Raw genomic sequence first — 25771 nt, forward strand, 5'->3', positions numbered from 1 at the left:
CTCCCCTGAGCAGGGAGCCTGATGAGGGGCTTACTTGTTGGATGCTGGGATCATGACCCGAGTCAAAAGCAGATGCTTAACTGACTGAGCCACCCAGGTGCCCATAGGTGCATATGTATTTGTGATTATTCCATCTTCTTGGAGAATTGTTCCCTTTATCATTTTGTAGTGGCCCTCTTCTCCTTGACAGTCTTTCTGATTCTGAAGTCCTTTGAAATTGATTTGGCTAACCTTCTTTTGGTGAGTGTATGATTTTTTTTTATTGCTTTATCTTATCTTTTTTTTTAAACATTTTATTTATTTATTAATGAGAGACAGAGAGAGAGAGAGAGAGAGAGGCAGAGATATAGGCAGAGGGAGAAGCAGGCTCCCTATGGGGAGCCCGATGTGGGACTCGATCCCTGGACTCCAGGATCATGCCCTGAACTGAAGGCAGAGACTCGACCGCTGAGCCACCAGGTGTCCCTGCTTTATCTCTTCTTATCTAAATCTTTATATTTAGTAGCCTTTTTGTAGATGGCATTTAGCTTGACCATGTTTTTTCATCCAGTCTAACAGTTTATCTTCTAACTGGTGTTTTTAGACCATTCACATTTAAAGTAATTATTAATATAGCTAGATTAAAACTCACCATCTTGTGAGCTATTTTCTATTTGTTGCATTTCTTTTGATTTTTTTTAAAGATTTTATTTATTTATTTATTTGAGAGATAGAGAAAAGAGCATGAGTGAGTAGAGGGGCAGAGGGAGAGGGAGAAGCAGACTTCCTGCCGAGTAGGGACCCTGATGCGCAGGACTCAATCCCATGACCCTGGGATCATGACCTGAGCCAAAGCAGATGCTTAACTGACTGAGCCACCCAGGCCCCCCCATATGTTGTATTTCTTTCTTTTTTCTTCTTTTGCCTTTTATAGTGTGAATTGAGCTTTTTATTAGTATTCTTGTATCCTCCCTATTGACTTACTTATACTTAAAATGGTTTTTAGGGGTGCCTCAGTCATTTAAGTGTATGTGTCTTGATTTTGGCTCAGGTCATGATCTAAGGGTCAGGGGACCCAGCCCCATGTTGAGCTCTGTGCTCAGTGGGCAGTCTGCTTAAGGATTCTCTTTCTCTCTCTGCCCCTCCCCCTGCTTGTATGCTCTCTTTCTGTCACTCAAATAAATAAATCTTTTAAAAAATGGTTTTTAATGTTGCCTTTGGGTTTACAGTGTTCATTTAAAAATAATCTGAATATACCTTCAAATGATACCACTTTACTTGTAGTACATGTATCTTAGTGTATCTTACACATTTCACTACATATGCTGTAGTACCCAGCATGGGTAGCATAACCCAGCATAATGCTGTAGTTATTCATTTCACTAATATGCTACATATGTACCCAGTACATTGTTCACTACTATAACCAATTGTATGAAATTGAAAATGGGAAAAAAGATTTTATTTTGTCTTCGTTTATTCATTTTTTGTATAGATCTAAACTTGTCACCTTTATCATATTCCTCCTGCCTGAAGAACTTCCTTTAATATTTCTTATAGGGTGGGTCTGCTGGTAATAAATTCTCTGTTTGTTTTTTGTCTGGGAGAGTCTATTTCTTCACTTATGAAGGATATTTTCACCTGATACAGAGTACTTGTTGGGCAGTTTTTTTTTTCCTTTCAATATTTTCAAGTCGTCACTCCACTGTCTTCTTACTTGCAAAGTTTCTGATAGAACTTTTTTTGTAATCTTTTATCTTCATTCCTCTGTGTGTTGCCTTTTAGCAATTTAAATATGATACGTCCCGGTGTATGTATTTTTGGGGGGAAGAATATATTTATCTTGTTTGGTTTTTGGAGCTTCTAAAGTCTGTAGTTTGGTGTCTTGTCACTAATTTTGGTAAGTTCTTGGGGATTCTAAAATTTTCTCTCCACTCTCTTCTGGCATTCTAAGTATATTATGTTATATTGTTTGATAAGTTCTCACATTTCTCACATGTTCTCTCCTATTTTCCTACTATAGTTTCTTTTTTACATTTCAGTTTGGATGTATCTGTTAGTTTCTCTTCAAGTTGATTGATTGTTTTTTCAGCTGTTTGAAGTCTATAATAAGCTTTTGTTATTATTTGTTTCTCTGTTTTTATTTCTAGAATTTCCATTTGATTCTTACTATTTTCATGCCTCTGTGAATTTACCTACCTAATCTTGCATGTTGTCTCTCTTTTCTGTTACAGTCCATTTAACATATTAATAACTACGTTTTAAATTACCTGATACTTCCAAAATCTGTCATATCTGAGTCTAGTTCTGATGATTGGTTTGTTTCTTCAAGCTGTGTTTTTGGCATACTTCATAATTTTTTTTTTAATGCTGAACATGTTGTATAGGACAGGAAATACTGAAGTAAATATTTTATATGCTTAGAGAAGACTGCAGATTTCCTTTTACTAGTCCTGTAAGGTGGAATTTGTGTTAATTTTTAGAGGTTGGGCTGTGTTTGAAATTTATTATTGCTGTGGTTACCAGAGTTGATACTTGTTTTTGCCATGGGAACCCAGAGACTTAACATTTCCCTTGTCTCCTTGCTTGGCTTTGGATTTTATCTTTGTGCTATTTCTCAGAGTCTGTCTCTTACAGCTATATTTCACTGTTACTCTTAGAGCTTATTAGCATGGTAATGGAGGGTGAAGGGAGCTCTGTGATGGCCCGTTAAGCCTCAGATTTAGGCAGATACTAGAACCTCCAGTCTCTGAGGTATGACCTTCACAAGACTTTACATGCCCATTCCTTGGGGAGAGCTTCTCCTTTCTTTTTACCCAACTGCAGTATCTAGGTTAATTTTTTAAAACCTTACTTTAGCCAAGTTTTTTTTTTTTTAATTTTTAAAGATTTTTTAAAAATTCATTTATTTTAGCGACAAAGAGTGCACAAATGGGGCTGGGGGAGAGAAGGAGGGAGGGAGGGAGGGAGAGAGAGAATCTGAAACAGACTCTGCTGAGCATGGAGCCCTGCACCAGCGAAATGATGACCTGAGCTGAAACCAAGTCGGACACTTAACCAAGTGAGCCACCCAGGTGTCCCTAGTCAATGTTTTTTAAAGCTCTTGGAACCCTATTGTTAACTTAGGGAGTGAAGATTGAGCATTCATATTCTTGGTCTCTTTCTTTAACTCCAGTTGCCAGTGTTCTCAGGGTATAGGCCTTGATGAATTTTTCTTTGCAGATAAAGCCTTTTGTTCCGGAGGGAGATAGGGAAATAGGTCTGGGCTGATTGGCATTGCCTGTTCCATTCTCTAAGCTGAATTAGGGGTGAATGAGGGCAAGGATGAGGAGCTTTTTCTGCATTGTTTCAGATCCTTCCTGATCAGAGATTCTTTTGAGGTTTCTGGAGAAAAACCTTATATTCAGGTGGGATCACTCTTAGGATTATAGTCCTCAGTCTTAACCAGTTTGTCAAAATTTGTGTTTTAAATCCTAACTGGGGCATCTGGGTGGCTCAGTGGTTGAGTGTCTGTCTGCCTTCGGCTCAGATTGTTATCCCGGGGTCCTGGAATCAAGTCCCACATCAGGCTCCCCACCGGGAGCCTGCTTCTCCCTCTGCCTGTGTCTCTGCCTCTCTCTGTCTCCCATGAATAAATAAATAAAATCTTAAAAAAAAAAAATCCTCCTAGCTGCAGTGGAATTCTTCCATGCTCTTGGGATAATATTTCCTTTAGTCAGAATGCTTTCCCTTCAGGGTCTTGGGTGCTTGTCCAGCCTCTGTTGCCCCACCCCTGCTGTATTTTTTTTTTTTTAAGATTTTATTTATTTAATTCATGACACACACACACACACACACACACACACAGACACACACAGAGGCAGAGACACAGGCAGAGAGAGAAGCAGGCTCCATGCAGGGAGCCCGATGTGGGACCGATCCCGGGACTCCAGGATCACGCCCTGGGCCAAAGGCAGGTGCTCAACCGCTGAGCCACGCAGGGATCTTCCCTGCTGTATTTTTAAAGTGTGTGTGTGTGTGTGTGTGTGTGTGTGTGTTTTAAGCATAGTTGGCATATAGTGTCACATTAGTTTCAGGTGTATACAGCTTAGTGAACATATTATGCTATGTTCACCACAAGTGTAACTACCACCTGTCCCATTATATCTCTGTTACAATTTCACTGACTATCCTTATGCTGTGCCTTTTATTTCCATGCCTTCTTCAATAACTGGAAGCCTGTATTTCCCTGTCCCCTTCACCCATTTTGCCCCATCTCCTATCCCTGCTATATTGCATAACACTTGGATCAGGAGAAAATGGGAATTGTGTGGGGAAGGGGAGAGTGTTTTTTTTTTTTTCCATTTTTTAAACGTTAGAAATCCACATTGTGGTCAGAGAATAACTTGTGAGACTTACCTTAGGGCTTAGCATGTGATCAGTTTTGGTAAATGTTCTCTCAGTGCTTGATAGAGTATTCTGCAACTATTGGGTAGTGTAGGTCTGGTTAATTATGCTATAGAGATCTCTATTTTTATCTTTTTCTTCCCTCTTTCTGGGTCATTTGTTCTGTCAGCTACTGAGAGAGGTATTAAAAGTTTCCCCATTGTGATTATGGATATTTTTTACTACTTGTAGTTCTGTCAACTTTCATGTTATATATTTGAAGGCTATGTTATTACATGCATACAACTTAATCTGTTATATCTTGCTGATGAGTTACACATTGAATCCTAAGAATTCTATACCTATAAGTGCTTTTTTGCATTAGAGTCTACTTTGAGTACTATTGATATGGCTAGAGAGGCTTTCCTTTTCTGTATGACCTTTTTATACTTTTTATTAAAATTTTTTTTATTATTTATTTATTCATGAGAGACAGAGAGAGAGAGAGGCAGGCAAAGACAGGCAGAGGGAGAATCAGGCTCCATGCAGGGAGTCTGATTTGGGACTCGATCCCGGGACTCCAGAATTATGCCCTGGACCGAAGACAGGTGCTAAACCACTGAACCACCCAGGGATCCCCCCTGTACTTTTCATTTTTAACTGTTTTCTATCTTTGTATTTTAGGTGTGATTCTTGTGAACACTGTAATAGTTGAATCTTGTTTTTTATTAGTGTAATTATTTTTGTCTTTTGATCTGATTACATTAGTATAATTCCTGAAATATTTGGGTTTACATTTGACCTCTTCCATTTTGCTTTTTATTTTTATTTTTTAAAAGATTTTATTTATTTATTCATGACAGAGAGAGAGAGCGAGAGAGAGAGAGGGTGAGAGAGAGGCAGAGACACAGGCAGAGGGAGAAAAGAGAGAGAGAGAGGGAGGGAGGGTGAGAGAGAGGCAGAGACACAGGCAGAGGGAGAAGCAGGCTCCATTCAGGAAGCCCGAAGTGGGACTTGATCCCAGGACCTAGGGATCATGCCCTGAGCCAAAGGCAGACGCTCAACCACTGAGCCACCTAGGCCTCCCATGTTTTGCTTTTTATATGTTATACTTGTTCTGTGATCTTCTTTTCCGTCTTTTTTTTTTTTTTACATTCATTTGGGCATTTTAATTTTGTATTTTCTTTCTTTGTATTTTCTTTGGTATTGCTATTTAATTAATGTAGTAATTATACTATTTCAAAAATGTTTACCCTAGAGAACATATATTTTCTTCTTTTTTAAAAAATGTTTAGGGGATCCCTGGGTGGCGCAGCGGTTTGGCGCCTGCCCTTTGGCCCAGGGCGCGATCCTGGAGACCTGGGATCGAATCCCACGTCAGGCTCCCGGTGCATAGAGCCTGCTTCTCCCTCTGCCTATGTCTCTGCCTCTCTCTCTCTCTGTGTGTGTGACTATCGTAAATTAAAAAAAAAAATGTTTAGTTTTTTAATATATAATAAGAGTCATAAGGTACAAAATTCAAAAGGTACAAAAGATTATGTGATAGGAAGTCCTCTCTCACATTTACCCACCAGCCACCCCATGCTTTGGCTGCCTCAGGAATCCCTATCCATCAGTATGGTCATCTGGCCTCTTTACTGGCTCCCAAACATACTGTGTTTACTGCTCTTCTAGCTGGGAGTCTTGGCCCATATCTTCCTGCTTATTTATTCCTGTTTTTGTCCTTCAAAGCTCATCGAAAGCCTCTTTCTCTTTCATGAAGCTTTCCAGAACAAATTTAATCTTAACTGATCTTCTAATGGTAATTGCGGTTTTTCTCACACATTTTAGCTTAATGATACTGTTTTGTGATATTTTCCTTAAGTTTTAAATATGTAAATCTTACTTTCTGTCTCAGATTGTGAGTTCCTTGAGGGCAGGATAATATGCTTTCATTTGGTCTGTGTAATGCTGGGCACATAGCAGATACCCCCAAATACTTATCTAATTAACTTGCCTCTCTGCTAATGGCTGTCAGAAGATTGTTTTCCACAAAATTTTCAACTTTTGTGCCTCATGATTCTCAATTGTACATGATAGATACAGTTTTTAGAGTTAGTTTTGAATGCAAAATTGCAAAGAATTGCAAACTACTTGAAAAATTTGCTCATTAAATTGTGTTTTTTAGTACTTGTTTTGTATTTCATGTTATTTGAAGATTAGAATTAATAGCTCTTCCTAATCAGTATTGTAGTGTAAAAATACTCATTGCTACTTATGACATGTATACTTTCTTAAGTACTAACAAATTAACACTCTTTTTTCCAAAAAAATGTTGATTACATTTTTGAAAAATTAGAAAATACTGAAAATACTAGGAAAAATTACTGCTGTCATTGAGAGATTGTTAACATTTTGTTATGTATATGTAAGCTCAGTTTTTTTCTGTATAAATAATAATTAATCTCTCCCCTCTAAGTTTTTCTCTTCATAATTGTTAATGTTTGCTTTTCAGCTTGTCCTAAAAGGATTCCTGTATACCTTAGAAGTACTTGAGGAAGAGTGATAAAGGCAAGTATATAATTCTTTATGGTTAGTGAAATAACTTGTTTCATAGCCAAACCAAAAAGCTTTGGTCACCATATCTATTATACCCCCTTCCCCACAAAATTAAGAAAAAGAATTTGTATATAATTTGAATGGTTTTCCAGAGCACTCTCCTATATATTTGCCAGACTTTTAAAACATAACTTTTAAACTTCTGATATTCAGAATAGCTTGTTTCTTGAATGTGAAGTAATGGTATAATATGTCTTTGGTGAAACTTTTGTAGGAAAATTGTTAAAATTTTTGAGAATTTAACAAAGTTCTCTGCAGTGCCTGGTCTGTAAGTAGTTACTTCTTCCTTCTCTTTTCCCTACTTTGTATTCTTTCCCCTTGTCTCCCTTTTTCCCCGTACCTTTTTGCTCTCTTTTTTCTTTCTCTACTTTTTCTGGTTTACTTATAAGAACTTTACTTTTCAGAGAAACTGAGTGAATAAAAGAGAAGTCAACTTTTCTTTCCTATAAAAGCATACTTTGTGGTTGAACTTGTTTGTGTTAAACCAGGTATCTCAATATATTATTTTGAGAGTTTTATAAACTGAGCAGCTGTTACTCATTTGAATTTGCTATCTTATAGAAGAAGATAGGGGAGTCCTAAAAAACTTTAACATTACTGAATTCATTTAGTGCTTGCATTCTTACTGTCAACAATTTTATATTTAGTTATTATATCATTGCTGTCTTTGGTATTGCTATCTTTGGCACAGTATTTTACCTTCCTTAATATTTTTTTGGTGTATATTGAAAAATAACCTTAAAGATTTTCTGTAGGCATACAGAAAATATTAGCAAGCTTCAAAATTTTGACTATATTTATTATATTGATAGCACAGTAATAAAGCAGATGATAGCTGCAAGTATAAGTACTAGTACATTGTAGTGCAGCAGGTTGTTTTTCAAAATTCTTACAACTTGTTGTTTAAAGCTCAACTTAGTTTTCTTTAGGATTCCATGCTTAAGCCTCTGCTGTAGTTAGTATGGTTAAGGAATGTCTTGCCTTTAGAAATCCCAGAATTCATTACTGTTCTAGTATATAACCTTTGCAACTGTATAGATGGCCTGTGTAAGTGTGGGCTTGACACCCTATTTCTAGTTTTTTTTTAAAGGAATGCTAGCATTTTTGTCTGTAATAATCATTTCCAGCTATTTGAAAATAAAAATGATGCACAAATGCTAGTGAAACCTCAAATGAAGTTACTAATTATTAGAATGTACTGTTTTCCTTTTTTTAAAAACTAAGAAGCGGATGGCCACTTGATTAGTTTATAACACTGCCCAAATAAACAAGTTTACAGATAATATCTTTATATACGAGGCAAGTAGGTCATTTGGTTTTCCAACTAACCTTGACACCATTCTTTTGATCATGGTATCTTTTAACTCTCATGGAAGAATTTATTTTATATTTTTTGCTTCTAAAACCAAAAAAAAGTCATTTGTATTATTTAGCTAATACAGTGCAAAAAAAGAAAAAGAGTAAATTGCTTCCTTATTCTCAGTCTGCTGCTTTCATATCCTTCCATCTTCTTAGGGTCTAAATTGTCCAGTACAAGAAGAGATTAGTTACTGGATTATCTTGGTTACATAGTTCTTATTCTCTGAGGAACTCAATGCTTTGCAGAGTGGAAATAATTCAAAAACTATTAGTCTGCTCTACAAATTCATGAGAGAAGGTGACTATAATTAAATACATGTACTATTGGCAACATAGTACCCTCAAGGAGCCCCAGAAAACTCAGTAAAGGCCAAGACAGTCATTAACCTAACAAGGATTAAGGGATTCTTTCTTGGCTCCCTTAATGGGAAGAAGAAAGAACAAAAGCAGTGCACAATCAGGACAAGGGTAAGAAGCCCCAGTGGTATGGCAGGATTTTAGCATGGCCACAAAGAATTTGAGTGAAAGGCCTTGAAATTTCCCATTGTCATGACTGCTACTCATTTGCCTAGTTTTGGAGCAAAGGATTTTGTGGTATGTAGAAAGTAGGAAGGTACTGGTGAGAGATAAATGTCTTTGTCTTTGACGATGTTTATGCTCCTGAATCATGAAGAGGTCAGAGGGTGGGGAAATAGCCATGAAAAAATATGGACAGCAGAGCCACAATGACAGTACCATATGCATGGTAAGAAGGTCTTCTGAGAGTAGTTACAATGAAGAAGACTCTAGCAGGTTTGCATGCCCATCCCTCTGAACTCCAGCAGCCGTGAATTCACAGTGAACTCATATCCAGCTAATTTATGCCTTTTAGATTGCTGCTTGGTAGCAGGAAATCTCCGTATCCCCAGAACATGACTACCAGAGGGCCTCTTTGGTAGTGACTTAGGCTTTTCAAACAAAGTACTTGGTAGAGTGTAGGGAGTTTTAAAGCTCATTGAACAAATGTTGAGGGAAAATAAGGAAATAACCTCCTACACCATATTTTGTCCCCTCTAGCAGGTTCTGTGCATTAATACAAATTTATATATTTGCAAAAACTCAATATAAAAATACTACCTATTTCTTTCCATTAAGAAAAATCTCTTCCCTACCATCTTCCGCTCTTGTTTTTTTGCATGTGATTTCCATAACCATGGCAGTTGTGCTGACTTTATATCTCTTAGTTTCAGCTTCCTTTTAATTTCCTTCATTTAATATTGGTGTGTGGTTGCATTTTATCCTTTCTTTTTCTTTACTTTCTCATCATACCCAGTTACTGTGTTACTTCTTTGCTTTTGAATTTATGTGGGTATGTGGGAGCTTCTGTCAGAGATGACACTATTCAGAGAAAGGGATTTCTTTGAATCTCTTTTCTTATTTTGCAGGGTAGGGTGGGGGTGGAGACTGACTACAGCTGTCCAACACTTGTCCATTTGAGATGTAAACTATCTTGCTTCGTGTTCCCCACTTCTGGAGCGACTCTGAATCTCTCTTCTTGATAGCTGGTACTGAGCAAAGCTCTAGTCTCTCTGAAGATAGATTCTGTCTGTATCATTTGCTCATATGGTGCCAGACAGTCATTTGTGCTTCAGAGAATTCAGCTTACAAGGTTTCTATTTCCATTTTCTTCTCAGTAGAGCAAATGTATCACCTCTATTTACCAGTGAACCTGGTGAATGTGAATGGTAACAAGAAATTCCTCTTTTCATTAAAATCTACATACAGTTAGATTGGGATATCCACTTCTCACTCTTATTCTTTGAATTTATTTTGCTGAGTTTCAGCGTATAGACAATTAACTGTGGTTATGAGTTGAGAGGAATTAAATTGCCCAATTATACTATGCATATTGAATGGTCTGTTCCCTCCTGATTTCCTGAGTAATGGCTGTTCTGTCAATGTTATGGTTTCCATTCCAAGATGACTCCTCTAATATCCAATTCTTCATATAATGAAATTTGTAGGGATTTTTTTTAATGTTGCTGTCTTCATTTGCTGTGTACTTGTTTTCTGAGCTTTTTCTCCTATTCTAGAAAATAATCATTACCCACTATCTAGAAAACTGTCTTTTAATCTTCTGATTAAAGATTGCATAATGATAGTGCCTATTTGTTTGGCTCATGGCATGCTTTCTTTAACACTGGAGATTTTGCATGAATGTATAATAAGAGGCTCTTTTCTTTTCTTTTCTTTCCTTTTTTTTTTTTTTAACATTAGATAGGCATGAAGCCTCCGTCTCACAGCTGCATGTGTAGTTACTGTTGAAGCAAATGCCTACCTAATTTGACAGTCTTGGTGTGTTTAAAAGTTTTTGAGTTTGCAAATAAGCGTATTAAGTCTACTAATGGAGCCTTCGGGCAGTGAACAGTTATATGAGGACCCTGATCCTGGAGGCAAATCCCAAGATGCAGAGGCCAGAAAGCAGACAGAATCAGAACAAAAGTTGTCTAAAATGACCCACAATGCTTTGGAGAACATTAATGTGATTGGCCAAGGCTTGAAGCATCTCTTCCAGCACCAGCGCAGGAGGTCATCAGTGTCTCCACACGATGTGCAACAAATTCAGGCAGATCCAGAACCTGAAATGGATCTGGAAAGCCAGAACGCATGTGCTGAGATTGATGGTGTCCCCACCCACCCCACAGCTCTGAATCGTGTCCTGCAGCAGATCCGAGTACCACCCAAGATGAAGAGAGGGACGAGCTTACATAGTAGGCGGGGCAAACCAGAGGCCCCAAAGGGAAGTCCCCAAATCAACAGGAAATCTGGCCAGGAGATGGCAACTGTTATGCAGTCGGGCCGACCCAGGTCTTCATCCACAACTGATGCTCCAACCAGCTCTGCTATGATGGAAATAGCTTGTGCTGCTGCTGCTGCATGTCTACCAGGGGATGAGGCAACTGCAGAGCGGGTAGGTCTGCTAGATTTCCTTTTTCTGCTAACTTACTGTTCTTTTTAGCTAGAACTCTCCACAATTCTATTTGGTAACTGAAAAGAGGTATTTCAGCAAGTACCTCAAAGTTGTGGTAAAAAAAATAGTTCTATTTTGTTTTGTTTGTTTTTCATTAAATGAGATGAATAATATTCATTCTAGCTAATGAGTGGATGCTTATATTCCTATTTGCTTCCTAACATATTGCTATATTTTATTTTACCCTTTTTAAAACCTTCATGTGTTCTTTATGTGTTAAAAAAAAAGGCTCAGTTCTATGGCAGAGGAGCAGAGATGCTTTGTTTGTTCTTATTTTGGTTTTGCGCACAAATTGACTTTTTTAAAATAATTTTTTAAAAGATTTTATTTATTTATTCATGAGAGACACAGAGAAAGAGGCAGAAACACAGGAAGAGGGAGAAGCAGGCTCCATGCAGAGAGCCCAATATGGGCTCAATCCCCAGACTCCAGGGTTATGCTCTGGGTCGAAGGGAGGCGCTCAACTGCTGAGCCACCCAGGCGTCCCTTGACTTTCTTACATTAATGAAGGCAAGAAAATTCTAGAATCTGGGTTTTTCTGTGCTTAGCATGGAATATACTAAATTTATTATAATTTTCATATACTGTACCATGTCATTGGCATTTAATATACATTTTGCATTCTGTAGTAGAGCATATACATTCTTATGATTTACTCTTTCTTTATTTTTAAAGATTTTATTTATTTATTCGTGAGAGAGGCAGAGACATAGGTAGAGGGAGAAGGAGGCTCCCCTCGAGGAGTCTGATGTGGGACTTGATCCCAGGACTCTGGAACCATGCCCTGAGCCGAAGGCAGACACTCAATCACTGAGCCAGCCAGGCATCCCTCTTTTTATTTTTTTTAAAGATTTGTTTTCTTTTTTGAGAGAGAGAATGAGTGCATGAATGGCGGAGGGGGCAGATGGAAAGGGAGAGAAATAAGCAGACTCTGCACTCAACGTGGGGCTTGATCTTGTGACCCTGAGATCAGGATGTGAGCTGAAACCAAGAGTTGGACACTCAACTGACTAAGCCACCCAGGTGCCCCTATTATTTACTTTTTTTTTTATTAAGATTTTATTTATTTGAGAGAGAGCATGAGCAGGGGGAGGGGCAGAGGGTGAGGGAGAGAGAAGCAGATTGCCTGCTGAGTAGGAAGCCAGATGTGGGGCTCAATCCCAGGACCTTGAGATCATGACTTGAGCCAAAGGCAGACACTTAACCTACTGAGCCACCCAGGTGCCCCTAATTTACTCTTAATAAACAGGTTTTTTAGGTTGGATGGGACAACTAGGCTTAACAAATATAGGGGAAACTCTCTTCATATAACTTTCATTTCCATGTCTTAATTAAGGTTAGTTGAGGCAAATAGGAGAAATAGTTCTGCTAGGGTTTGAAAACTTAGGTACGTGTAGCCAGGCAGGTAGTGACAGTGAGTGAACTCATGTTATGTGATTTGGACAAACTGAAGAGTACAGGTCCTGTCTAAAGGGGCAGTCTCTTCGTTGTCTTATTGTGCTTATTGTGCTGCTTATTGTGATTTAGGACTATGAGCCTAGTCTTGCCAGGCCTTCTTATTTTTCAAGAGAAACTTGAAAGCTAGCTTAGTAATCTCTTGATTTTAGAGATTATGGAAGCCAAACAGAACACATTTGTTGGCCAAGTCTGCCCTATAAGTTACCATTGTGCTGCCTTTTGGCTTTACATTTATGTATTCCATAAAGTTTTGATGATTAATCTCTTTCATTCTGTGTCTGCTTCTGGCAGAGGTAAGTTTATTTTACTGGATATTTATTTAGTCTGGAAATCCAAATATTGAATCTAGTACCTTTAAACCTCTCCTATCTGAGTGGGACATAAAAACAAGCAAACAAGTAATAGACAGTAAAGCTAAACTCAAGAAGTTAAGCTTGTCTGGTTGCCATATCCACAGAATCAGATAGAATAATGATTCAGATCATTAAAATTAAAGGTACAAATGAGAAAAAGTAACATATATTTATGTGCATAATAGTTGTCTTTGTAATAAAAAAGATATTTGGTCATTGTTAAAGGACAAAAATGTTGACAATAGAAACTAACAGTGCAACTATATAATTCACATTAATCTGTACCAGACAGCACTAAGACATTTTTTTAAAGATTTATTTATTTATTTTAGAGAGACCAAGCATGCGCATGCATGCTGGAGAGAGTCTTAAGCAGACTCCATGCTGAGCCAAAACCAAGAGTCAGATGCTTATCTCATTGGACCACCCTGGCATCCCTAAGAAATTTTTTTACTAGTGATTCTGGGATTACAGACTTCTATGTTTAAAAAAAAAATTGTAAGTAAAGCATATGTATACATTTATATTGTTTTGAAAAACCTTCATAGAGGGGTGCCTGGGTGGCTCAGTATGTTAAATGTCTGCCTTAAGCTCAGGTTGTGACTCCAGGGTCCTGGAATTGAGCCCTGAGTCCAGCTCCCTGCTCAGTGTGGAGTCTGCTTATTCTTCTCCCTCTTTCGTTCCTGTTCCATTCCCCCACCCCCAGCTTGTATTTTCTCTCTTCAGCTCTGAAATAAATAAATTTTTTAAAAAATTTCATTGAGAGCCAAGGGAGAACATTTTTAAAAATTGTTTAATACGTGTATTTACAGAAAAACCCACAAATTTCATTTTGTTTTTTTATTTTAATTCCAGTGTAGTTAACATACAGTGTTATATCATTTTCAGGTGTACAATATAGTGATTCAGCAATTCTATATATTACTCAGTGCTAATCAAGGTAAATGTACCCTTAATCCCCTTCACTTGTTTAACCCATATCCACCCACTTCCCCTCTGGTAACCACCTGTTTGTTCTCTATAGTTAAGAGTCTGGGTTTTTTTTCCTCTTTGTTTTGTTTCTGAAATTCCACATGAGTGAAATGATTTATTATTTGCCTTTCTCTTATTTTGCTCAGCATTGTACTCTAGATCAGTCCATGTTGTTGCATATGACAAGATTTCATTCTTTTTTTATGACTACTACTCCATAATTATATCTTCTTTATATATACCATATCTTTTTATTCATCTGTCAGTGGTCACTTGGGCTGCTTCCATAACTTGGCTATTGTAAATAATGCTGCAGTAAACATAGGGGTGCATATTTGTTTTCAAATTAGTGTTTTTGTATTCTTTGGGTAAATACTCATTAGTGCAATTACTGGATCCTCTGGTCGTTCTATTTTTAATTGCTTTAACTTAACCAAGGCCTTAAATTTTAAAAATATAAATCTACTGAATGGATGTCTATACCTTTCTTGTGCTCTTTGCATGGACTATAATTTCTAGTTTAAAAATTTTTATATAGTGGAATGATAACCTGGTGATAATTTGTGAAGCATCATGGGATAGACTCTTAGATTTTAATAATCTCTTGAAAGGCCTTACCCACTTTAAATTCATTTCTAAAAAAGCAGTATGCTTTTGAGACTTAATAAAGAACCTTAGTTTTCATAGAAACAACAGCCCTTTGGGCACCTTGGGTGGCTCAGTGGTTGAACATCTGCCTTTGGCTCAGGTAGTGATCCCAGGGTCCTGGGATCGAGTCCTGCATTGGGCTCCCCACAGGGAGCCTGCTTCTCCCTCTGCCAATGTCTCTGTCTCTCTCTGTCTCTCATGAATAAATAAAATCTTAAAAAAAAAAGGGAAGCAACAGCCCTTTTTATGCTCATATCTGATTGGTTTTAATTAAACTATTTAATTATAATGAATATAACTAACAAACTGATGTGGAACTGTACCAGCCATGAACATTGATTATCCTGTGAGCATAAAGTCTGCATATCTTTCAGAGAAAATGGAAAGTTTAAGAATGAAGATTAGTCTAGAGAGCTTCTACTTTGTTGTATCTTAGTCTGAAAGAGTGATTGTTTCAAATTCTAAATACTGGCTTCTCTATATTTGTATCTTTTTTTTAACTCCAATGTCTGAGGATGAAATATTTTAATTGTTTAAGTACACTGATATTTGTTTAAGTACACTGATATTTTTCTCCCTTATTATTAACGTTTTTATAGACTTGCATGTACACGTACCTGTGTACAAACCTAACCCTAAGACAAATGTTGAGTTGATTTTAAAATGTATCCATTGTGTTGGAAAGCTACCTGCTTCTGCCTTAGCCATCGGCCACATAAAGTGAGTTTTCAAAATAGGTTTTTGGACTTTAAGCTTGATTTCTTTTTTATTTTATTTTTATTTTTTAAAGATTTTATGCTTTTATTCATGAGAGACACAAAGAAAGGCACAAAGAAAGGCAGAGACACAGGCAGAGGGAGGAGAAGCAGGCTCCATGCAGGGAACCTGTTGTGGGACTCGATACCAGGACTCCGGGATCAGGCCCTGAGCCAAAGGTAGATGCTCAACTGCTAAGCCATCTAGGTGTCCCAAAATTTCTTTTTTAAAATCAGATTTGGCAAGTATTTATTTGTGCCTATATGTACAAAACATGGCTGGACTTCATGGTGGAAATGGGACCTGGTTGGAGCAGTCATGATATGTTGAACAAAAAGGTTCTCATTCCCTTCCTTTTTGGATTTACCAGGGTCCATTTTTTTCCCACAGACAAATCTTATTACACATTCAGTCTGCTGGAATATTTGCAACATGTTCATCTCTAAAAAGTAGATGTATGGGTACTTAATATATACCATATATAGCTGGTCAAATTATATCATATAAAGGATCATCTTCAAATTCACAAAGGCATTTTTTTCTGTAAATGCTTAAGTTAAATGTTTTGAATTGGAAAAAAAACATGTTTAGTGTAGAAAACATTGAAAATACAGAAAGGAAAAGAAGAAAAAACAAAAATACCAATATTTTGGCATGTTTTCTCAATATACTTCTTACCTAAATATGAAAAAATATATAGAAGAATATTTAAATTTAGTTCTATTGAGATTAGTTTTTTAAAATAAAACCAGAATCTTACTAAATGTATAATTTATATCCTTTTTGATTCAGATTCTATCTGGAGCATTTTCAGATATCCATAAGTATTCTTACATATTTTTTAAAGATTTATTTATTATTTTAGAGAGCAAGAGCTGGCAAGGGGTACACAGGGAAAGGGAGAGAGAAACTTAAGCAGACTGCATGAGGACAGAGCCTGGTTGGGGGTCTTGATCTCATGATCCTGAGATCATGACATGAGCCAAAACCAAGACTCAGATGTGTAATTGACTGAGCCACTTAGAAGCCCCTATAAATATTCTTTTATAGATTATTACTGATTATATAATATTACAACATAGTTTATTGTAATACTGTAATTTATGGTAACTATTTTTATATATGGAGTTGGAGATAAAATGAAAATATTTAAATTTCCAGTATAATTTTCTATATGTTAAATAATATATGAAATACTTATTAATCAAGAGATATTTAGGATTAGTAGTGATGATAATGATAGCGACATTCATTGCATGTTTATTATGTGGCAGGCAATGTATTAAGTACATTATACAATTTTCTCATTAATTCTAAAACAGCTATTTTTTTCTTGAAGAAGTAGCAGAAACAGAATTAAGTATGCCATTGTTTCAGAACTTAAGTACCAAATGTTAGGCCATTTATATTTTGATTAGATATATTTTAGTAGCAACTATGTTCTGGGCATTATCTCTTTGAAAAACTGCTTTTACCTACCATACCAAATGGTCTTTCCATTTTAATATGCTGGACATTGGTTTGAGTATGTGGGAGATACAAACAATTGTACTTTTTCTGTACTTTAAAATGTGAACTTCATTTATATGGATATTATGATAGAAACAATCAGCTATTGGCACCAAATTTACAAAAATTTAGGATTAGCATTTCATATACAACACGATCTTATTTCAGATCCTTCTGAAATCCTTCAGATTTTTAAAATGGCTACTATATAATCTTATGATTGTTTCTATTATACCTACTATTCACTTATAAAGTTTTGCAGAGTATCTGAAGATTTTCTATTTCTATTTCTATTTCTATTTCTATTGTTTCTATTATACCTACTATTCACTTATAAAGTTTTGCAGAGTATCTGAAGATTTTCTATTTCTATTTCTATTGTTTCTATTATACCTACTATTCACTTATAAAGTTTTGCAGAGTATCTGAAGATTTTCTGATCCTAGACTCTGTGAACTTACAGTCTAGTTGGAGATATAGCAAACAGCATAAAACAGTATCTTGGGATGCCTGGGTGGCTCAGCAGTTGAGCGCCTGCCTTTGGCCCAGGGCATGATCCTGGAGTCCCAGGATCAAGTCCTGCGTCAGGCTCCCTGTGTGGAGCCTGCTTCTCCCTCTGCCTGTGTCTCTGCCTCTCTCCCTATGTCTCTAGTGAATAAATAAATAAAATCTTAAAAAATAAATAAATAAAACTATCTGAATGATAAGTGTACAGACAAGTTGAGAAGATGGAAGATACTTTTGGTTTGAAGTGAATAGAAAGCTTAGAGTAGGAGGGGGAGCTGGGTGCTTTGATTTGGGTCTTATAGGAGAAAAAGGATTTAGATATGTGAGTATGTGAGGGTAGAAGAAAGGGTTATTTCAGAAAGGGGAATGAGCAAGGAAGATAGAATTTATTGGCTGGATAGTTAATAGAGTGGTCAAAGAAACATGCATGTTGGCTGCCTCAGGTCCTTTTTGGAATCAGAATATACACTTTTCTCGTTTTTGTCTCACATCCTCTATTCAGCATATTTGACTAAACTTCTGAGTGTCTGTTATATGCAAGATATTCTAATATAAATGCTGTGGTGGACAATAGGTACATAGCACTTGTTCCCAATCTCTTATGATTTTAGAACTTGCAGGAAAGAGAATATGTACAGATAGAAGAGAAAGTAATTTATGAATTTTTAAAAAAAGATTTTATTTATTTATGGGTGTGTGTATGTGTGTGTGTGAGAGAGAGAGAGAGAGAGAGAGAGAGAGAGAGAGAGAAAACAAACAAAAAAAAAAACAACACTCCTCCAGGGGGGAGGTGCAGAGGGAGAAGCAGGCTCCCTGCTCAGCACTGCCCAGCTTGATCCTAGGACCCTGGGATCATGACCTGAGCAGAAGGCAGACACTTAACTGAGCCATCCAAGTGTCCCAATAATTTATGAATTTTAATAAAGTGCTTTAACATAAATGATCTCACTTGGTCTTCTTAGTAATTCTATGAAATGGTAATGAAGGTCCTTATTGTCATTAATTCACAAACTAGGAAGCATAAGTGATTTCAGGGTCACACAACTTGTAAGTAAGGAATTTAGCTTTTGATTTCTGTAGGTTAGTTTTCTTTCTGTAACACTCTACTGCTTCCACAATATAATACAAGGTAGAATGTGTTATATGCCACAAGCAATATAAAAACGTGTTTAGGGAAAGAGTAATTAATTATGTCCGATGGAATCTGGGAAAGCTTTGAAGGAAGGGCTTAGGATGTTAGTTTGGGTAATGGAGAGTAAGGATCTCCTCTAAGTTAAAGACTGGCGGGGGCAGCCCCTGTGGTGCAGCGGTTTAGTGCCACCTGCAGCCTGAGGTGTGATCCTGGAGACCCAGGATCAAGTCCCACGTCGGGTTCCCTGCATGGAGCCTGCTTCTCCCTCTGCTTGTGTCTCTGCCTCTCTCTCTCTCTCTCTCTCTCTCTCTCTGTGTCTCTATGAATAAATAAATAAAATCTTAAAAAAACAACAACAAAACTCTGGGGAATAAAATGACTTAGTGTTTCCTTAGTAAATGTACACTCTTTGAGGGTATATTATGGACTTGAATGGTAAGGCCTGTGACATTTTGGCTGATGTGTTGAGAGAAGGCCTACAACTGTCCACAGGCCTTGTAAGAGGTGCCATGTCTAGCTTTGATATCCCTCCCAAATCTAGTAGGACAACATTTTGTATACACATATCTCATGCAGAAATAGCATTTCAGGGTATTTTTTTTTGAATAATGAACAAATCCTCTTCCCTGTATCTTTTTTTTTTAAAGATTTATTTATTTATTTATGATAGAAAGGCAAGACACAGGCAGAGGGAGAAGCAAGCCCCATGCCGGGAGTCCGACGCGGGACTCGATCCCGGGACTCTGGGATCACGCCCTGGGCCAAAGGCAGGTGCCAAACCGCTGAGCCACCCAGGGATCCCCCCTCTTCCCTGTATCTTAAGTGTTGTGTCCTTTGGGGTTTTAACCATAGCCATACCACTCTTTTCACTTCTGTGAACTTAAATGCTGTCATACTTTCAGCCTCCAACAAATATTGGTCTCCAACTGGACCAGTCCTGTGATGTTCAGAATTAGTTCTCTCACTGCCTGTTGGTTATCTGCATAGGTAATTCAAACTCGTCATTTCCTAATTTAAATTAATCATTATCTCTCATAAACTTTTCAATCTTCTAGTATGTTTTCTTTGTTGTTTCCAAATTTGTGTGACTACAGAAGATATCATTTAGGACACTAGTTATAAATACAATTTTTATGTGCCACTCCCAGGATTTCTAAGTTAGAAGAAAATTTTTAATCAAGGCCCCACATGATTTTAGTGCAGTCAGCCCATGAGTTTGATAGTTACTAGATATGACTTTCTGAAGCCACCAGTCACCCATGTTGGCAACCTTAAAGAGTTATTCTGATCACTTTCACCCCTCAATCACACAGTCCCCAAATTTGTGCCCTAGTTTGGGCCTCCATCCATCTCCTTGCCCTTTCAGATCCTTTGTCCACACTGCATGTAGCTTGTGAGAGCTATCTAAAGCACAAAGCAAATGATGCCATTTCCACTGCTAAAAAACCCTTCACTGGGTCCACTATTATGTGAGGAGTAAAGAAAGTTCGTTAAAATGTCATGCAAGGCTTTCCGCAATTTAGCCCGTGTGGACTTCTTTACCTTATGTCATTACTGCCTCATACAGAACTTAGCACTTGTTTCCCACACTTTTTATTCTTCCTGTAAAGTTTTCATATTTCCATATTACGGCTTATGCTTTTAGTCATTCATTCAGCAAATATATATTACCTGATACATGCTAGGCACTGCAGATATTATGTGATATGATGTGATGTGATTCTTGCTCTCATGGAGTTTATAATCAGATGGGGACACGTAAAACATAAAATTTTCAACTGTGGCAAATGCTACTGGAGCTGATATCATAGGGACATTTGACCTAGTTAAGGAAGTCAGGGTATGACTTTGCTGAGGAAGTGAAAGAGATTGAAAGGATAAACAGGTTTATCTGAATGAGGTAGTCGAGCTGCAAGTACAAAGGTCCTAAGAAGGGGGAGGTTTGTTGAGTACGAAGGATAGAATGGCAGGTGTATATACTTGGCAAGTGTGCATGCATTCAGGTGCATACTGGTTAAGACTGGAGAGATAGGTGCAGTTCATATAGAGGTCTGCAGACAATGTTAAGCAGTTTTTCTTCACCTAAGAATGATGGTAGCATCAAAAATTTTTAAGCAAGGCTTGGGGGAGTGGAGTGCCATGTCAACTTTGTGATTACAGACTATCATTACATTTATAGCATGGAGAGTGGGTTGGAGTAGGTTTAGATTGAACGTAGACAGATGAGCCAGCAGGCTATTATAGCAGTTCAAGTGAAAGAGAACAGTAGTTTAGACCCTGAGATCATGACCTGAACCGAAGGCAGACACTTAACCACCTGAGCCAGCCAGGCGCCCCTATCCGACTTCTTTTTTAAAGAATCACTCTGCCTGCCATATGAGTAGTCTGCAGGGAGTCTAGGGTGAAAGGAGAATGGTTAGGAGTCTGTTGTAGAATTTAGGCGAGAAATGATGATGGCTGAAACCAGGGTCTTAGCACCCTTAAATAGAACAGTGAAATCAAAGCAAGAGAATGACAATGATCAGTTTGAAGGTCTGGAATAGGATTTCCCTAGAAGGAAAGGAGAGTTGATTAGCAAGAGAGGAGTTCTCTGTGAAGAAAGGAATAATGAGCCTTGATGTAAATCTTATGCAAGAACATAAAACATCTTAGAAAAACTATTAAGTTACTACAATAGAAGAAGACCCAATGAAAGAATAATAACTTGAGATGGCTATTGAATGTGTGTTTTAATGACTGTATGCTAGAGATAGGCCGTGTTTTGAACAATGGTAAGATTCATAGTGGTCCTGAAGTCAAGTATACATTTTATGATATAAATTTAGATTATTTAAGTAAATGCTTTGAAATTTCAATGTAGTATATAAATGTGCCTCCATATTAGGATACTATTAATGTTTAAAAATAAAGTGATAACATCAAGGGAAGAAATGAACAGAATTAGGGGAGAAAGGTAGCCTTCAGATTCAGAATAGATTTTTAGTTTGGTTCCATCAGGTTTTACATATAATCATTGTTTCATGGTGAGTCAAACTTTGAAATCCTCAGATTACTTGTAAGATTATTCAGTCAGATTTTATACTTCATCCTCAAATTGAAGAGTGGAAAATAATTATCACATTAAAGTTTGCTTGATTATAATGGAAATCAGTTTAAAAAGGAAAAAGCTTCTGTCCTGAATTTGTCATATACTAGCTGAATGATTTTATTTTATCTTATTTGGGGGGGAGGGCGGAATTAGGTTTATTTATTTATTTATATTTTTAAATTGGAGTTCCATTTGCCAACATATAACACCCAGTGCTCATCCCATCAAGTGCCCCCCTCAGTGCCTGCCACCCAGTCACCCCATCCCCCGACCTACCTCCCGTTCCACTACCCCTTGTTTGTTTCCCAGAGTTAGGAGTCTCCCATGTTTTGTCACCCTCTCTGATATTTCCCACTCATTTTCTCTCCTTTCCCCTATAATCTCCCTCACTTTTTTTTATATTCCCCGAATGAATGAGACCATATAATGTTTGTCCTTCTCCGATTGACTTACTTCACTCAGTATAATACCCTCTAGTTCTACCCACGTTGAAGCAAATGGTGGGTATTTGTCATTTCTAATGGCTGAATAATATTCCATTGTATATATTAGCTGAGTGATTTTAAACAAGCCTGAATTTTAGTGCTCTTGCCAACATTGTTCTTTGAATCTATGAAAAGTTGTACAGATGAAAGTGCAAACCTAGGTGAGTGCACCAAAAGCTTCCATGGTGATGTCTTAGTTTATGTGCTCTTCTTTTATATCTATTATTAAAACACTGTGGGATCAGAAATATATTTTGCTACTGTTTGTTTTTCATGCATTTGCTCAGTAAATGTTTGAGTATTTGACCTAACATTGTTTTTTGATCAGTGCTCTACAAACTTTCTGTAAGTAGTGATAGTAAGTATTTTTGACCATCTGGTCTCTCTCTCACAACTATTCAGCGCTGCATTGTAGCATGAAAGCAGCCACCCATAATATGTAAATGCATACCTGGATTTGGCTGTGGTAGACAGTATCTGGGCTATGACCCATACTTTGTCCGTTCCTGTTTTAGGTGCTGAGAATAAGCTGGGGTCCCTGGTCAGCTCAGTGGTTGGGCATCTGCCCTTGGCTCAGGTCGTGATCCCAGGGTCCTGGGATCGAGTCTCACATTGGGCTCCCCACAGGGAGCCTGTTTCTCCCTCTGCCTATGTATCTGCCTCTCTTTCTCTGTCTCTCATAAATAAATAAATAAAATATTAAAAAAAAGACACTGTGAATAAATGAGTGAATAAAACAAAACAAAAAAGGTAAGTAAAATAGTAAATAAAATAGTTATCTCCTACTTTTCAGAAATTCACATTAAGCTTTTGCTTTTATGAAATACCTATGTTAGTGTTTGTTTTGGCTATCTGAAAAAAATCTGAAGAGGACTTTTGCTTTTACAAAAAACGGTGAAAAGTGACAATGGCATTCAGTGTTTGTTTTGTAGTGAGCAGTTACAGAGGGCACAGCCGTAGCAGTAAAAGTACTACTCACAAGCTCCTTTCCTGGTAACTACAGTTCAAGCTGTCATAGCTTTGAATTCTGTCTGTGAGCATCTGTGGTTTATCTCAATTTATTTTGTGCATCTGTTACCAAGATGTGTCCTAGTGTATCACAAAAGCCTAAGAGAGGTCACTTTTTGAGTCTGGGGATGATCAAAAATTTTTTTTCATATAAGTTAGTGGTAATTATTTCTTTGCTTTATGCCATTGCACCTTACAGAAATTTTCATATGAATGCTGTATTTTGTATAGTGTGAGAAATCCTTATACAATATGACAGTTGTGAAAGGAGATGAATTCTAGGACAGGAAATTTTAAGTACATTGGTTATTTGCCTTGATATGTGGGCAAAGATCTGAAGGATGGGAAGAAACCAAGAAATAACTGGGGAAAGAGTAGGCGAGGCAGAGGGAAGAGCAAAAGGAAAGGTTCCAAAAGCCTCTACTATAAAGAAATTTTACTGAAATTGGTTTTTCTTGGTATTATTAACAGGAGAGGATGATAGTGCACACCAAGGCCTTAAGTCATAACCTTGTCTATAAATGCCAGATAGGTGAGGAAAAATACTTGGAACAGTTACTAGTAAGAATTTGATTTATGTGTATTAAATTTATATTGTATGGTTTAAATGTTAATGCTTTTCACATTGTTAAAAATTCAGCTGAGTAAAATATAAAGATCTTACTGGCTTTATTCAACAATTCATAAATGGGACAGCATCCGTTATAGCAAATTAAGGAGCTCTGAAGAGCTGTACAGAGGGAAAGATTTTTATAGACAGAAAGGGCCAGAAACAGGAAAGTTGTACTAGGCAAAGCAAAACAAACACACCAAAAAACAGATTGATATTATGTTACTGTCCCCACAGGGCATCTCAGGGGTAATGAGGCAGATTACCTAATACTGATCAGGTAATTCCTGATTTGTTGGTTTAAGAGTATCTTTCTGGGAGAGGCGAAACTGTAATTAGATTCTTGGTGAACATGGGGCTTAGTATGTAAGTGACTCCATTTTGAGCCAGTTGCCTTATATGTAGCTTTATTTATTTATTTATTTTTATTTTTATTAGTTTTTAAAAGATTTTATTTATTCATGAGAGACACAGAGGGAGAGAGGCAGAGATATAGGCAGAGGGAGAAGCAAGCTCTATGCAGAGAGCCCGACGTGGGACTCGATCCCAGAACTCCAGGATCACACCCTGGGCCAAAGGCAGGTGCCAAACCGCTGAGCCACCCAGGGATCCCTATTTTTTTATTTTTAAAGATTTTATTTATTTGACTGAGCAAGGGAGCATAGGCAGGGGGAGTGGCAGGCAGAAGAAGCAGGCTTCCCGCTGAGCAGAAACCCTAGGATCATAACCTGAGCCAAAGGCAGCAGCCCAACCAGCTGAGCCACCCAGGTGCCCTATATGTAGCTTTTAGAATAGTCATGTCAGTTTACTACTTCTAAGGTATAGTTTCAGGTACCTTTTCTCCCAAAGTGGATTTGTTCACTTTCTTACATTCTACTTGTGTACATACATGAATATACATAAATATTTATATTATTCAGACAAATTTCTAAATATGGAGATTGTAGTTGTCTTTTTCATTAAATGGGACATTTCTTTATACTGAAGACTTTTTATTCCACCAGTAATTATCCTTAAGTAGCCCTGAGTTGGAGATTAGCACTTTGAGAGATATGAGAGCTACATATAAATTGTATTACAGCCTTATTCTCAAAGACCTTACAGTCTTTCGGGGTGGCAAGATTTACCTAAGTGGTAACTTAAGAAGCTGTGTGATGTAGTATAATCAAGCCCAGAAGTCAGGGGCCCGTTTTAAATTCTGAGAATGACTTGTTCCTGTTATTAAATATCAAATGTGACTTTAAACAAATTAAATTTCATAGGTTTCATCTTCCTCATTTTTCAGATAAGTTTACTAAATAATATTTATTGTCACTTCTAATTTGAAAATGCCACAAATTAAATTTCTACTTCCCAGTCTTTTCCATGGCACACATAGAAAAATGAAATATCTGTTTAGTACAGCAGGGTAAAAGTGATGACATGTTCATAGCCAGGGTAATTGATCCAGTCTCTCTAGGCTCTGCTTGGCTACCTGGAGGTCTGAGGTGATTAGTATTTACAGCATACTTATAACCCATCCTTGTGGTTGAAAGCTTCGATAGAGAGAACAGTATAAAATCAGATGTTACTGAGTTAAGGGTGGTAGAAGGTCAGAGGAGGGTAAGCCAAGTATGGGGTCATGTTATTGACAGGTGCTTTTTTTTTTAATTTTTATTTATTTATGACAGTCACACACAGAGAGAGAGAGAGAGAGAGAGGCACAGACACAGGCAGAGGGAGAAGCAGACTCCATGCACCGGGAGCCCGACGTGGGATTCGATCCCGGGTCTCCAGGATCGCACCCTGGGCCAAAGGCAGGCGCTAAACCGCTGCGCCACCCAGGGATCCCTGACAGGGGCTTTATAGAACATGTGTACTTGGAGGATGTCTTAGGAGGGTAAGGCACAGTAAATATAGATCTTCACCATCTTAAGACAACACAATACCTGCAA

General features: G+C 37.4%; 1 protein-coding gene across 2 annotated transcripts in view; it reads left to right on the forward strand.

The window, feature by feature from the left end:
* TMCC1 (transmembrane and coiled-coil domain family 1) overlaps window positions 1-25771 on the forward strand; it is a 238747-nt gene that overhangs the window by 49566 nt on the left and 163410 nt on the right. Inside the window, exons 2-3 of one of the 2 annotated variants that reach the window (XM_055343373.1) lie at window positions 6839-6894; window positions 10986-11251. In XM_055343373.1, coding sequence (XP_055199348.1) covers window positions 11027-11251 — 225 coding nt within the window. In that variant the 5' untranslated portion in view covers window positions 6839-6894; window positions 10986-11026. Of the gene's footprint in view, window positions 1-6838; window positions 6895-10561; window positions 11252-25771 lie in introns of those variants that run through there. The other variant, XM_055343372.1, reaches the window with a different exon arrangement.

This window comes from Nyctereutes procyonoides, unplaced genomic scaffold, assembly GCF_905146905.1.
Source record: "Nyctereutes procyonoides isolate TBG_1078 unplaced genomic scaffold, NYPRO_anot_genome, whole genome shotgun sequence".
Classification (NCBI taxonomy): Eukaryota; Metazoa; Chordata; class Mammalia; order Carnivora; family Canidae; genus Nyctereutes; species Nyctereutes procyonoides.